Here is a 16136-nt window from a genome sequence, read left to right on the forward strand (position 1 = left end):
AGCACATAACCTTCTGGCTTTTTTAGATTAAAGAAACTTTGTTCTTTAAGAAACAAAGAAACTCATTTTGTTCACTGAACTTAGCTAGAAGGAGCTCAGCTTTCTCCTCTGCAACACCCTGTCCTCAGTGTCTTCAGTGTCATTTTGGATCTCACCAGAAAAATTCTGCAGGGAGGACCCAAGTCCTTAATGGGGACCCAGGTATTACAGGGGAGTGCTTGGAGAGTTGTCAACCCGGACTTGGGTTGGTATTGAATTGCCGGTGCTGTCTTCTAATTCCTCGTAGGCACCTTTCTGACGTGCCTTAGGGGCTTGCTTTTCAGCATGACACTTAACTTATTTCTGCATTCAAGGGGGAGATGACCTAAATATAATTTTGCTTTTGGTTTGTTTTTATACTTTAGAAAAGTGAAATCTCCACTTAGGAAATAAAGAGATTAAAAAAGGAATGGTTTTCTTTGACCTTCTAGACTGTGACAAGGAACCTATGCTTCTTATAAAAGGCTACTTATTAATTCACAGACAAGTTTATTTGATATGGAGATATCTAAGTATCCCTCTCAGTTAAAAAAAAGAAACTATTCAATAAAATGTATAATACACTACAGTTATATGTACGTATATGTTATACGTAGTTACATATATACATATGCATATATTTATATATGTTTGCTTGATGGGGAATATATATATTTATATATGTTTGTTTGATGGAGAATCTATATACATTTGGTTGATGGAGAATAACAGGGGTAGGAAAGAAGGGAGAAATGAGGAAAAGAAAGAGACAAGGAGAGAGACAGAGGCAGAGGGTAGAGGGACAGATGGTTGCAAAGAGATCATAACCCTAAAAAAGAAGCCCAGGGCAATCATGCTACACACAGAACAAGAGCATGTGACGAATAGAAACAAAGGCATTTCTGTGGTGACATTCTCATCTCAAGGCCTTTTATGACCTCGTCAGAAGCTCTTGAAGTCATAATGTGTTTTCACATTAGAAGAGCACAGAAGGAAGGTCTGTCTTCTATGCTGAATAGCAGAGTGCCCCACTGCGTATAAGAGGTACTCAGGAAAGGCTTGCTGAATGAATGAGTGATTGGATAACCTTAAGTTAAGAGGGAAGGGTTTCACCTTTACGTTTCATGTGCAAAGACTGCCGCATGGATCATTTAGAGAAGCAAACCAGATGTGCACTTGGGTTGTGATGCTTTGATCAGGTTTTTATATTGATATTGCATTAATAATAGCACCAAACTTTTTCTCTCAAAGGGCAAAACAGATGATGAGGGGGAGATTAATTATGAGCGAAAAGGAGCGATTTATAAAGACCTCATCACATTTTTAAAAGAAAAATCAGCAAAATTTTCAGAAGTTATGTCTAAACAGGTAAGTTTCACAGTCTCTTCAACTTTCATAGCATTATATTACTTGACAACTTTTTGTAGTATAAATTCTGTGTTGTTGGACACTGCTTCTAGTTATTGGAGTGTTTTACACAATAATGTAAAGTAAGAAATACTGTGAATGGGGTACTTAAGAATGTTTCTCATTTTCTTTAGTTGATAGGTATAATATTTCACTTTTTTCCATTCTCCCTTGTGAATGAATAACACTAAGAATAAAGGACTCGGCCCTGTTAGTGAAGCCTAGATGTTTTGATTATTTTCTTCCCATGATTACTACCTGACTGAATTGTCTTAATAAGTGTGCCAACTGCATGTGCATGGAAGTGTGCTTCTCTTGTGTTCTCCAGTGTTTTTTGAAATAGTGCTGAATGAAAAATTCAGTCAATGTAATATTTTATGAAATAAAGTTCTGGTTAAAGTTGATATGGGTAAGGAATGAAGAACTATTAATGTGATACGCTTGAGCCGGGCTGGTTCTCAAGCTGGTGTCAGCTCAATAGACCCCCACGAGACGGGTCATCAGGGGCATCTTCTTCCAGAGCACCCCACTTCTCCCCAGTCCGCTCCCGCTCTTGCCATGGCACACCTCTTTGTCATCCTCCTGTGAATTCTCTTTGCTTCCTAGTGTTTGATCACCTGTTTCCTGGACAGGTGAGTTTCCCTTTGTTTTATCATTATTGTTAGAAAATACATAAAATGTAAAAGTTGCCATTTTAACCATTTTAAGTGTATCATTCAATAACATTACTTAACACTCACAATGTTGTGTAACCATTACTACTGTCTCTTTCAAAGCTTGCTCATCATCCCAAACTAAAATTTGTACCCACTAAGCAATAACTCCCCAATCCTCCTCCTCCCAGCTCCTGGTAAACTCTAATCTGTTTCCAGAATCTATGAATCTGCCTATTTGGGAGATTTCATATAAGTAAAATGATACAGTTGTCCTTTGTGTTTAGCTTATTTCACTTTGCGTAATGTTTTTAAGGTTCATCCATGTTATGGCATGTTTCAGAACTTTATTCCTTCTTATGACTGAATGATTTTCCACTTACATATATATCATATTTTGTTTATTCATTCATCTATTGATGAACACACCTTTGTTTTTTGTGAAAAATGCTATGAGTATTGGTATACAAGTATCTGTTTGCATCCCTGTTTTCAGTTGTTTTGGGCATATATCTAGGAGTAAAATTTCTGGGTTATATGGTAATTCTGTGTTCTATCTATCCATTTTATCTATCCATCTATCTATCTATCTAGCCAATCTTTATTGAGAAATATGAATCCTAAAACTTCGTTCTTATTTTTCAAGATTGTTTTGGCTATTTGGAGTTTTTTGACTTTCTATAGGAATTTTAGGCCTGGTTTTGCCATTTCTGGGGAAAAAAATTAGGGTTTTGATAGGGATTCTATTGAATCTGTAGATTCTTTTTGTTTGTATAGTGTTGCCATCTTAACATACTAAGTCTTCCAATCTGTGAACATGGGATGTTTTTCCATTTGTTTGTGACTTTTTTCATTCCTTTCAGCAATGTTTTATAGTTTCAGGGTACGTGTCTTTTGCCTCCTTGGTTAAATTTATTCCTAAATATTTTGTTATTTTTGATCTTATTGTTAATGAACTTATTTTTGTAATTTCCTTTTTGATTGTCCACTGCTTGTGTATAGAAACACAAGTTACTTTTCAGTGTTAAAAAATCAGATCTGACTTTTAATGTGAAATTCAAAATTGAATCCTGTAACTTTCCTTAATTCCCTTTTAACTCAGTTTTTTTTGTAAATCTTTACATTGTCTACATATAAGATTTTTTTGTTTAAATCTTTACATTGTCTACATATAAGATTAAGTCATCTCTGGACAGAGATAGTCTTTTTTTCCAATTTGGATGTGTTTCTTTTTTCCTTTTTCTTGCCTAATTACTGTGGCTGGAAATTTCAGGACTATGTTGAATACAAGTGATGAAAGCAGGCTCCTTGTTTTATTCCTGATCTTAGTGGAAAAGCTCTCAGGCTTTCACCGTTAAATATGATATTACCTTTGGGCTTTTCATATATGGCCTTTATCATGTTCCTTTCTGTCCAGTTTTCCTTTTCTTGGTGCACCCCATCATTTTGGTAGAGCTGCCTGAGTCACAGAGGCACATTGGAGGGAAATTTGAGGGTTAGCATGTCTGAAAAATGTCTTTATTCTTCTCTCACAGTTGTTGTTTCTATAATGTCAGTTTGAAAATAATTTTTACGTAGAATTTTAAACGCATTTTTTATGTGACTGTTTGTGTTGGCTTTTGCCATCTAGTGAAGTCTTTAGGGTTTTCTCTTAGCCTTGATGTTCAGTAATTTTCATGATGATATGTTTAGTGCTGGCTGTTTGTTTTTCATTACTGATCACATATGTTCATAAAAAATGGAAAAACATTGTTTGTGTTATATCTTTAATCATGTTTTCCTCTCCGTTCTCTTTTGAAACTTACTTGTTGGTTGTTGGGTCTCTGAGATTGACCCTCTGATATTCTTTTCTGTCACCACCCATCTGCCCTTTCTTTGTTTCTTTACCTTCCAAACATTGCGTATACCTTTAAAATTTAACCTCTCTTGTTTTTAACATTCTGTTTATGGGTATTTATTTTTGCATAACACATGCTTTTATTTCTCTGGGGCAAAACCTAGGAATTAAATGTCAAGATCATATCATAGTTGTATGTTAACTTTTAAGCAGCTGGTGGACTGCTTTCCAAAGTGGTTGCAATATTTTACATTCACTCTGACAGTGTATGAGAGTTCCAGTTCTTCCACATAGTCATCAATAATTGACATGGTCAATCCTTTAATTTTAGACATTTTTATAGGTGTATACTGGTGCTTCATTGAATTTTAATTAGCATGTCTTAAATGCATCTTTTCATATGCTTATTTGTCATTAATATGTCTCATGTGCCAAAGGATCTATTCAGATCTTCTTCCTCTTTTTTATTGGATTGTTTGATTTCTTATTTTTGAGTTGTCAGAAGTCTTTATATGTGTGTTTGGCTATGTATTCTGTCAGTTATATGATTTGTAAATATTGTCTCCCAGATTGTGGCTTGTCATTTCATTGTCTAAATAGGGTCCTTCGAAGAGCAAGTGTCCTCGATTTTGATGAAGTCCAACTTGTTAATTTTCTTACACTGTCATAACTAATAAAGCTTTGTCAGACCCAACCATTGTCACAAAGATATTCTCCAGTGTATTCTATAAGTTTTCAAATGCTCTGTTTTACATTTTAGATCAATGATACATTTGAAGTTATTTTTGTAGATGATGTGAGGTATGGATCAAAGTTGGATCTAGTTGTTTTAGCACTGTTTTTTGAAAAAAAACTACCTTTTCACTTAGCATAATGCTCTCCAGTTTCATCCATGCTGTTGCAAAGGGTATAAGCTCCTTCTTTCTCTCTGCTGCGTAGAATTCCATTGTGTAAATATACCATAGTTTTTGGATCCACTCGTTTGCTGATGGGCACTTCGGTTGCTTCCAGTACTTGGCTATTGTAAATTGTGCTGCTATGAACATTGGGGTGCACAGGTTCTTTTGGATTGGTGTTTCAGGGTTCTTAGGGTATAATCCCAGCAGCGGAATTGCTGGGTTGCATTTACACAATGGAATACTATGCAGCAGAAAGAAAGAAAGAAGGAGCTCCTACCATTTGTGACAGCATGGATGGAACTGGAGAGCATTATGCTAAATGAATTAAGCCAGGCAGTGAAAGACAAATACCATATGATCTCACCTGTAAGTAGAACCTAATCAACAAAACAAACAAGCAAACAAAATATAACCAGAGACATTGAAATAAAGAACAAACTGACTAACCAGAGAGGACGGAGAAGAGGAATAATCAGGGAAAATAGGGGAAGGGTCATTAATGAACATTTATAAAGGACCCATGGACAAAGCCAAAGGGTGAAGGTTCGAGTGTGGGAGGCCAGGAGGGGTGGGGTGGGGGGCGTGGTGATGGGAAAACTAAGACTACTGTAACTGAACAATAAAAAAAATCTCCTTTAGCAAAAAAAAAAAAAAAAAAGAATAAAAGAAAAAAAACTACCCCTTGTCCACTGAATTACCTTTACACCTTTGTCAAAAGTTAGTTACCCATTTGTGTGGGTATATTTCTTTTTCTCTATTTTTATACTGATATCACACTGTCTTGATTACTGTAGTTTTATAATAAGGTATGAAGTTAGGTAAAGTCAATACTCCAATATTTTTCTTTTTCAAAGTCGTTTGGCTATTCCATATCTTTTGCATTTGCATTAGAATATTCAAGTCAGCTTGTAAGGATGTCACAAAGCCTGAAGGATTTGTGACTGAGGTGGTGTGGAATGTGCAGATCAATTTGGGGAGTACCCACATCTTACCAAAATTGAAGTTTCCAGGCCCTGAACATAGTACATATCCCACTTACCTGGGTCTTAGTTAGTTTCTCTTAGTAAGGCTTTGTAACTTGCTGTGTGGAGGTTGCGCGCATCTCTTGTGAAACCTGTCTGTATTTCATATTTGGGGACTATTGTTAATCCGAGTTTTCAAATTTTTACTTCTGATTGTTTGTTGCTACTATATGAAAACGCACCTTATTTTTTTATATTGACTTTATATCCTGAAACCTTGCCAAATTTACTAGTTCTAGTATCTGGTTTGTAGATTCTGGCAGGTTTTCTATGTAGATGATCATGTTGTCTGTGAATGGAGATCATTTTACCTCTTCCTTTCCAATCTGTTATTTTATTTCCTTTTCTTTCCTTATGCACTAGCTGGAACCTCCAGTACAGAATTGAAAAGAAGTGGTTTCTTGTTCCTAATGGCAAAGGGACAACTTTGTTTCTCATTAAGTATGATGTTAGCTGTAGGCTTTTCACAAATGACGTTCATAATGAGGAAGTTCCCCTCTATTCCAAGTTGTTGAGAACTTTTATTAGGACTGATGTTGGATTTTATCAAATGGTATTTCTGTACCTATTGAGTTAATCATGAGTTTTTTCTTTTTTTAATTTCATGTGAATTCCATTGATTTTTCTGGGTCAAACTTCATTTGTTAAGGATGTATTATTGTTATTGTATATTTTTGGATTTAATTTCCTTACATTTTATTTAAATGTTTTATATCTATGTTTATAAGATTATTGATATGTAGCTTTCTTTTCTTTAATATCTTTATCTGGATTTGGGATCGGAGTAATACTGGCCTTAAAGAATTTGTTGGGAACTTTTCCTCCACTTCAATTTTCTGAAAAGTTTCGTATTCTTTCTATTTTAAAAGTTTGGTAGAACTCACCAGTGAAGCCATATGCGCCACAAGTGTTGTTTGTGGGAAAGTTTTTAACTACAAATTCAACATTTTTACTAGTTGTAGGGCCATGGAGGTTATTGATTTCTTCTTGCGAGAGCTTTGGCAGATTGTCTTTAATTTGTCCATTTCATCTAAGCTGTTGAATTTACTGGCATAAATTTGTTCATATTATTCTCTTTTTAGACTTTTAATATCTGTGGAATCTGTAGCTACTTTTAGCTCTCTCATTCCTAATGTTGGTCATTGTGTTTTATTTTTTTCTTGATGCATCAGGCTAGAGGTCTGTTGGTTTCTCAATATCTTCTAAGAGCTAGCTTTTGGATCTATTGATTTTTCTCCATTCTTTTTTTTTCTACTTTGTTATTTATTATTTCTTTTATTTTCTAATTTGGGTTTCACTTAATTTCTCTGTTTTTTATCATATTTAATTTAATCTAGTCATATTTTTTATTGATTTTAGAGAGATAAAGGGATAGAGATAGAAACATTGATTTGTTGTTCTACTTATTTATGCATTCATTGGTTGATTCTTGTATGTGCCCTGACTGGGGATGGAACCTGCAGCCTTGGCGTATCGGGATGATGCTCTAACCAACTGAGCTATTGGGCTAGTCATATTTGTATTTAAAGGAATTTTGGTGGTTTCAGATGTCAATATTTTACTTGGAGCATATAAAAAAAGGGTCATAAACTAAAAATATTCACATTAATTAAAAGAATTCTTCTAAATCTACATTCAGCTATAGAAAGCTGTTCATCTTTTGTTTTTTTAATATATTTATTAATTATGCTATTAGAGTTGTCCCATTTCCCCCCCTTCACTCCACTCCATCCTGCCCACCCCCTCCCTTCCACATTCCCTCCCTATAGTTCATGTCCATGATTACTGTATCCATCAAAGCTATCATTTAGAATGGAAGGGCAGATAAAGTGCTTCTCAGATAAGGTCAAGTTAAAGGAGTTCATCATCACCAAGCCCTTATTATATGAAATGTTAAAGGGATTTATCTAAGAAAAAGAAGATAAAAAAATATGAACAGTAAAAATGACAGCAAACTCAGAAGGCTGGTCGTCTTTTGGATAAGGACATTCAGGGGATACAAGTCAGCATTTCATTAGGGGCAGGACAGTGGTAAAATGTAGGGCAGTCATCACTTTTTAAAAAAATTTTAAATGTGGATATATTTTATTTATTTTATTTTTTGTTTTTCTTTTTTTATTGTTGACACTATTACAGATGTCCCCCATTTTCCCTCTCCTTTGCCCCCCTCCACCCAGCCCCGCCCTTTCCCTGGCCTTCACCAAATTTGTTGTCTGTGTGCATGGCCTATGCATATATGCATGTCTGACGAATTTATTCCAGTCCCCGCTTCCCCCTCCTCTCTGAAACCTGTCAGTGTGTTCCATGTATCCATGCCTCTGGTTTTGTTTGTCAGTTTATTTTGTTCACTAGATTCCACATATGAGTGAGATCATAAGGTATTTGTCTTTCTCTGACTGGCTTACTTTGCTTAGCATTGTATTTTCCAAGTCCATCAATGCTGTCACAAAGGGTAAGTTTCTTGTCCTTTTTTTCTTACGGTCTAATAGAATTCTATTGTGCAAATGTACCACATCTTTTTTATCTAGTCATCTACTGATAGGCACTTGGGCTATTTCCAGATTCTTTTCTCACCATAGTGGTTGACATGTGGGAGGTGCACCCTGTTTTTTTTTTTTACATTCTATTTTTACATTGTTCAGACTGTTTTGGGTTTCTATTGCTCTTCTTTTTGTAGTTTCTAAAGGTGGTATCTTAGACCATTGATTTGAGAATTTTCTTCTTTTCGAATATAAGCATTTAATGCCATAAGTTTTCCTCACAAAACTTATGCTGCCTCCCACACATTTTGATAAGTTTTATTTTCATTTTCATTGTTTTGTGTATTTTTAAAAAATTTTTTTCTCGAGACTTCCTCTTTGACCTATGGATTATTTAGAAGTGTGTTGTTTAGTGTATAAGTATTTGGAGATTTTCCTATTATGTTTCTGTTAAGGATAGTTTGATTACATTGTGGTCAGATAATACACTCTGAATTATTTTAATTTAAAAATTTTGTTGAGATGTGTTGTGTGACCTAAGATGAAGGTCTGTCCTGGTGTATACAGGATGGGGCAAAAGTAGGCTTACAGATGTTTGTTTGGAAAATAATACAATAATTAATAAATAACTATACAAGAATAAACTCTGTGTTTCACATGCTCACAACTGTAAACCCACTTTTGCCACACCCTGTGCATTTTAGATGCTTAAAAAGAATGTGTATTCTGCTGTGGAGTGGCATGTTCTATAAATTTGGATTAAATTATGTGGTCTTTGGTGGTGTTGAGTTCTGTGTTCTTGCTGATTTTCTATCATTCGTTGAAAGGGGTGTATTGACATACTCCAGCTGTAATTGTGGATTTGTCTTTATTTCTCATTTTAGTTCTGTTTTTGTGTTTGTACCTCTACATATGCATTTAGGATGATTATATCTTTTTGATAGATTGACCGTTTCATCATTATATAATTTCTCTCTCTGTACTTAGTAATTTCTTTCTGAAGTCTACTTAATCTTTTTTTATAGTATATTTTATTGATTATGCTATTACAGTTGTGCCATTTTCCCCCCTTCATTCCCCTCTGCCCTGTATCCCGCTTCCTACCAGCACTCCCCCACCTTAGTGCATGTCCATGGGTAGTACATATAATTTCTTTGGCTTCTCCATTTCCTATACTGTTCTTAACCTCCCCCTGTCTATTTTGTACCTACCATTTATGTTCCTTATTCCCTGTACCTTTTCCCCCTTTCTCCCACCTCCCCCTCCCCACTGATAACCCCCTATATAATCTCTATTTCTGTGATTCTGTTCCTGTTCTAGTTGTTTGCTTAGTTTTTTGTTTTTTTGTTTTTTTTAGGTTCAGTTGTTAATAGTTGTGAGTTTGTTGTGATTTCACTGTTCATAGTTTTGATCTTCTTTTTCTTAGAAAAGTCCCTTTAACATTTCATATAATAAGGGCTTGGTGGTGATGAACTCCTTTAACTTGACCTTATCTGCAAAGCACTTTATCAGCCCTTCCATTCTAAATGAAAGCATTGCTGGATAGTGTAATCTTGGTTGTAAGTCCTTGCCTTCCATGACTTCTAATACTTCTTTCTAGCCCCTTCTTGTCTGCAAGGTTTTTTTTGAGAAATCAGCTAGTAATCTTATGGAACTCCTTTGTGGGTAACGATATCCTTTTTTCCTGCTACTTTTAAGATTCTCTCCTTATCTTTAATCTTGGATAATATAATTATGATGTACATTGGTATGTGCTTCCTTGGGTCCAACTTCTTTGGGACTCTCTTAGATTCCTGGACTTCTGGAAGTCTATTTCCTTTGCCAGATTGGGGAGGTTCTCCATTATGTTTTCAAATAAGTTTTCAATTTCTTGCTCTTCCTATTCTCCTTCTGGCACCCGTATGATTTGGATGTTGTAACATTTATAGTTGTCCTGGAGGTTCCTAAGCCTCTCCTCATTTTTTTTTTTTTGAATTCTTGTTTCTTTATTCTGTTCTGGTTGAATGTTTATTTCTTCCTTCTCCAAATTGTTGATTTGAGTACTGGTATCCTTCCCTTCAATGTTGGTTCCCTGTACATTTTTCTTTATTTCACTTTGCATAGCCTTCACTTTTCCTCTATTTGGTGGTCATAGTCAACCATTTCTGTGAGCATCCTGATTACCAGTGTTTTGAACTCTGCATCTGATAGGTTGGCTGTCTGTTATTGCTTAGTTCTATTTTGGGAGTTTTGTTTGATCTGTTCTTTTTTTGGCTGTATTTCTTTGTCTCATTGTACCGAGTTACATTGTAAGGGGTGGAGCCTTATTTGCCAGCATGGGGCAACCCACGTGGCTGTTTTGTGGTGCTGTCTGTGGGGGAGGGCTCCAAGAGGAAACAATGGCACTTACTCTGCTCTGGGCTGGCTTTCAGTCACTTCTCTGCTACCCACAAGCAAATTGGGCCCTGCTGGTGGTGATTCCCAGGTAGGTGGGTTTGTGTATGTTTTAGGACCCTGTGGGTCTCTTCCACGAGCTCTCCTTTGAGGCTGGGAGTTTCTCCCGCTGCTGCAACCCCCACAGGTTTTTATAGCCAGAGGTTTTAAGGCTTCCTTTTCACACGCTGGAACCCTGGGTTGCACAGACTTTCTTGCTCCCAAGTCTTTCCTCCCAGTTTATCTTCACACAAATGTGGGACCCCCCTGGTCCTCCAGTTGCCTCCTGGCCCACCTGTTCTCCAGCTGCTGCCTTGCTGGGTATCCTCTCTTCCCCGGCTCTCTGTCTTCACCCCTCCTACTAGTCTGAATGAATGTTTCTTCTTTAATCCCTTGGTTGTCAGTCTACCATACAGTTTAATTTTCTGGAAGTTCTGATTATTTTTTATTTTTAAATTTGTTTTTGTCCTTCTTTAGGTTGTACGAGGAGGCAAAGTCTATCTACCTATGCCTCCATCTTGGCTGGAAGTCCTGAAGTCTACTTAATCTGATGTCAACATAGTCACTTCTTCTTTCCTTTAACTAATGTTTGCAAGGTGTATTTTTCCCCTCCTTTTACTTTCATGCTACCTATATCATTATATTTAAGTTCAGTTTATTGTAGACAGCCTATAAATTGAGTCATTTTTTAAAATTGACTCTGTGAAACTGTATTTCCCGATTAGTGTTTTTAGGTCATTTACATTTACTTAATGATATGTTAAGGCTTAAGTCTGCTGGTTTAGTTTTGTTTTTTGTTTATTCTCTCTGTTTTTCATTTTTCTTTTTCCATTTTTTCTTTGGATTACTTGAACATTTGTTTGAATTCATTTTCATTTACCCCTAGTATTTTGAATGTATTTCTTTCTATAGATTTTTTGTGGTTACTATAGTTATTGTGTTATATTATGCATGCATAATTTATCATAATCTACTTAACACTTTACCAGTTTGTGTGAAGTATAAAAGTCATATCTCCCTTTAAGTCCCTTACCCTCTCATTTATAATTGTCTTTATTACATCTACTTACGTTGATAATTAATGAGACAATGTTTTTTAATGTATTTATTGATTATGCTATTACAGTTGTCCCATTCTCCGCCCCCACTCCACTCCATCCTGCACACCCCCTCCCTCCCACATCCCCCCTATAGTTCATGTCCATGGGTCATACTTATAAGTTCTTTGGCTTCTACATTTCCTACACTATTCTTACACTCCCCCTGTCTATTTTCCACCTATCATTTATGCTACTTATTCTCTGTACTTTTCCCCCTCTCTCCCCCTCCCACTTCCCTATTGACAACCCCCATGTGATCTCCATCTCTATGGTTCTGTTCCTGTTCTAGTTGTTTGCCTAGTTTGCTCTTGTTTTTGTTTTAGGTGTGGTCATTAATAACTGTGAGTTTGCTGTCATTTTTACTGTTCATATTTTTTATCTTCTTTTTCTTAGATAAGTCCCTTTAACATTTCATATAATAAGGGCTCGGTGATGATGAACTTCTTTAACTTGGCCTTATCTGAGAAGCACTTTATCTTCCCTTCCATTCTAAATGATAGCTTTGCTGGATAGAGCAATCTTGTATGTAGGTCCTTGCCTTTCATGACTTGGAATACTTCTTTTTTTTTTTTTTTTACACTAAATTTGTGGTGACTTTTTTTTTTTTTTATTGTTATTCAATTACAGTTGTATGCCTTTTCTCCCCATCCCTCCACCCCACCCCAGGTGAACCCACCTCCCTCCCCCCTCTCCACCCTCCCCCTTGGTTTTGCCCATGTGTCCTTCATAGTAGTTCCTGTAATCCCCTCTACCCACTGTCCCCGCCCCCACCCCCCACCCCCGCCCTGGCTATTGTTAGATTGTTCTTAACTTCAATGTCTCTGGTTATATTTTGTTTGCTTTTTTCTTCTATTGCTTATGTTCCAGTTAAAGGTGAGATCATATGGTATTTGTCCCTCACTTCCTGGCTTATTTCACTTAGCATAATGCTCTCCAGTTTCATCCATGCTGTTGCAAAGGGTATAAGCTCCTTCTTTCTCTCTGCTGCGTAGAATTCCATTGTGTAAATATACCATAGTTTTTGGATCCACTCATTTGCTGATGGGCACTTCGGTTGCTTCCAGTACTTGGCTATTGTAAATTGTGCTGCTATGAACATTGGGGTACACAGATTCTTTTGGATTGGTGTTTCAGTGTTCTTAGGGTATAATCCCAGCAGCGGAATTACTGGGTCAAAGGGCAGTTCCATTTTTGGTTTTCTGAGGAAATTCCATATTGTTTTCCACAGTGGCCTCACCAGTCTGCATTCCCACCAACAGTGCACGAGGGTTCCCTTTTCTCCACATCCTCTCCAACATTTGTTTGTGGATTTGTTTATGTTGGCCATTCTGACTGGTGTGAGATGATATCTCATTGTGGTTTTAATTTGCATCTCTCTGATGGCTAGTGATGCTGAGCATCTTTTCATATGTCTCTGGGCCCTCTGTATGTCTTCCTTGGAGAAGTGTCTGTTCAAGTCCTTTGCCCATTTTTTAATTGGGTTGTTTGTCTTCCTGGAGTGGAGTCGTGTGAGTTCTTTATATATTTTGGAGATCAGGCCCTTGTCTGAGGTATCATTGGCAAATATGTTTTCCCATACTGTTGGTTCTCTTTTTATATTAATGCTGTTTTCTTTAGCCATGCAGAAGCTTTTTATTTTGATGAGGTCCCATTTTTTTATTCTTTCCTTTATGTCCCTTGCTTTAGGGGATGTGTCTGTGAGGATGTTGCTGCGTGGAATGTCTGAGATTTTCCTGCCAATGTTTTCCTCAAGGACTTTTATGGTGTTACGGCTTATATTTAAGTCTTTTATCCATCTTGAGTTTATTTTCGTGTATGGCGTAAGTTGGTGATCGAGTTTCATTTTTTTGCACGTAGCTGTCCAGATCTCCCAACACCATCTGTTGAAGAGGCTATTTTTGCTCCATTTTATGCTCCTGCCTCCTTTGTCAAATATTAATTGATCGTATAGACTTGAGTTTATTTCTGGGCTCTCTATTCTGTTCCATTGGTCTATGTGCCTGTTTTTATGCCAGTACCAGGCTGTTTTGATTACCGTGGCCTTGTAATACAGTTTGATATCAGGTATTGTGATCCCTCCTGCTTTGTTCTTCTTTCTCAAAATTGCTGCAGCTATTCGAGGTCGTTTATGGTTCCATATGAATTTCTGCAATGTTTGTTCTATATCTGTGAAATATGTCATGGGTACTCTAATAGGGATTGCATTGAATCTATAAATTGCTTTGGGTAGTATGGCCATTTTGATGATGTTAATTCTTCCAATCCATGAACATGGTACATGCTTCCATTTGTTTGTATCTTCCTTAATTTCTTTCTTCAGTGTTGTGTAGTTTTCTGAGTACAGGTCTTTTACCTCCTTGGTTAGGTTTATTCCTAGGTACTTTATTTTTCTTGTTGCTATATCGAATGGGATTTTTTTCCTGATTTCTGTTTCTGCAGTTTCGTTGCTGGTGTACAGGAATGCCTTTGATTTCTGGGTATTGACTCTGTATCCAGCTATTTTGCCAAATTCATTTATTAGGTCGAGTAGCTTTTGAGTGGAGTCTATAGAGTTTTCCATGTACACTATCATGTCGTCTGCAAACAGTGACAGTTTCATTTCCTCCTTTCCAATTTGGATGCCTTTTATTGCTTTTTCTTGTCTGATTGCTGTGGCTAGGACTTCCAATACTATGTTGAATAGGAGTGGTGAGAGAGGGCATCCTTGTTTTGTTCCTGATCTTGGTGGGAAAGCTCTAAGTTTTTGTCCATTGAGTGTGATGTTGGCTGTAGGTCTCTCATATATGGCCTTAATTATGTTGAGGACTGCTCCCTTTATTCCCACTTTGCTGAATGTTTTTATCAGAAATGGGTGCTGTATCTTATCGAACGCTTTTTCCGCATCTATTGATATGATCATGTGATTTTTGTCTTTGCTGTTGTTGATGTGATGTATTATGTTTATTGATTTGCGAATATTGTACCATCCTTGCATCCCTGGGATGAATCCCACTTGGTCATGGTGGATGATCTTTTTAAGATATTGTTGGATGCAGTTTGCTAATATTTTGTTGAGAATTTTAGCGTCTATGTTCATCAGCGATATTGGCCTGAAGTTTTCTTTCTTGGTTGTGTCTTTATCTGGTTTTGGGATTAGGATGATGTTGGCTTCATAAAAAGAGTTTGGGAGTCTTCCATCAGTTTGGATTTTTTCGAATAGTCTGTGAAGGATAGGGGTTAGTTCTTCCTTAAATGCTTTGTAGAAATCTCCTGTGAAACCATCTGGTCCAGGGCTTTTGTGTGATGGGAGTTTCTTGATGACTGCTTCAATTTCCTTTGCTGGTATTGGTCTGTTCAGGTTTTCTGCTTCTTCTTCATTCAGTTTTGGAAGATTATATTTTTCTAGAAATGAGTCCATTCCATCTAGGTTTTCAAATTTCTTAGCATACAGTTCTTCATAGTAATTTCTTACGATCCTTTATATTTCTGTGGTATCAGTTGTAATCTCTCCACTTTCATTTCTAATTCTGTTTATTTGGATCCTCTCTCTTTTCTTCTTGATGAGCCTACTTAAAGGCTTGTCGATTTTGTTTATCTTTTCAAGGAACCAGCTCCTGGATTCATTGATCCTTACAATTGTGCTTTTAGTCTCTATGTCATTTAGTTCTGCTCTGATCTTGGTTATTTCCTTCCTTCTGCTTGCTCTGGGCTGTCTTTGTTGTTGTTCCTCCAGTTCTTGTAGGCGTAGGGTTAGGTTGTTTGTTTGAACTGTTTCTAACTTCTTAAGGTAGGCCTGTATTGCTATGAACTTCCCTCTCAGGACTGCCTTTGCTGTGTCCCATAGGTTTTGGGTTGTTGTGAGTTCGTTTTCATTTGTTTCCATGAAGTTTTTGATTTCTTCCCTAATCTCATTCTTGACCCATTCATTGTTTAATAGCATGTTATTCAGTCTCCATGATTTTGAGTGTTTTGGGTTTTTACCCTTGGCGTTGGTTTCTAGTTTCAGACCCTTGTGGTCAGAGAAGATGCTTGATATGATTTCAATTTTCTTGAATTTGTTGAGGCTTGCTTTGTGTCCTATCATGTGGTCTATCTTTGAAAAAGTTCCATGGACACTTGAAAAGAATGTGTATTTTGCTTCTTTGGGATGAAAAGCTCTGTATATATCAGTTAAGTCCATTTCCTCTAGGGTATTGTTAAGTGACACAATATCTTTGTTGATCTTTTGTTTGGAAGACCTGTCCATTTTTGATAGTGGGGTGTTAAAATCCCCTACTATAATTGTGTTGCTGTCAATATCTTTCTTGAAATCCTCCAAGATTTTCTTTA

General features: G+C 36.6%; 1 protein-coding gene across 6 annotated transcripts in view; it reads left to right on the plus strand.

Annotated features, from left to right (window-relative positions):
• Nucleotides 1-16136, plus strand: part of ODAD2 (outer dynein arm docking complex subunit 2) — a 190649-nt gene that overhangs the window by 17699 nt on the left and 156814 nt on the right. For all 6 annotated transcript variants that reach the window (XM_053923511.1, XM_053923512.1, XM_053923513.1 and 3 more), the window contains one exon: nucleotides 1270-1386. In XM_053923511.1, the coding sequence (XP_053779486.1) occupies nucleotides 1270-1386 (117 nt within the window). The remainder of the gene's footprint in view (nucleotides 1-1269; nucleotides 1387-16136) is intronic.

Source organism: Desmodus rotundus, chromosome 4 (assembly GCF_022682495.2).
Source record: "Desmodus rotundus isolate HL8 chromosome 4, HLdesRot8A.1, whole genome shotgun sequence".
NCBI classification, from domain to species: domain Eukaryota; kingdom Metazoa; phylum Chordata; class Mammalia; order Chiroptera; family Phyllostomidae; genus Desmodus; species Desmodus rotundus.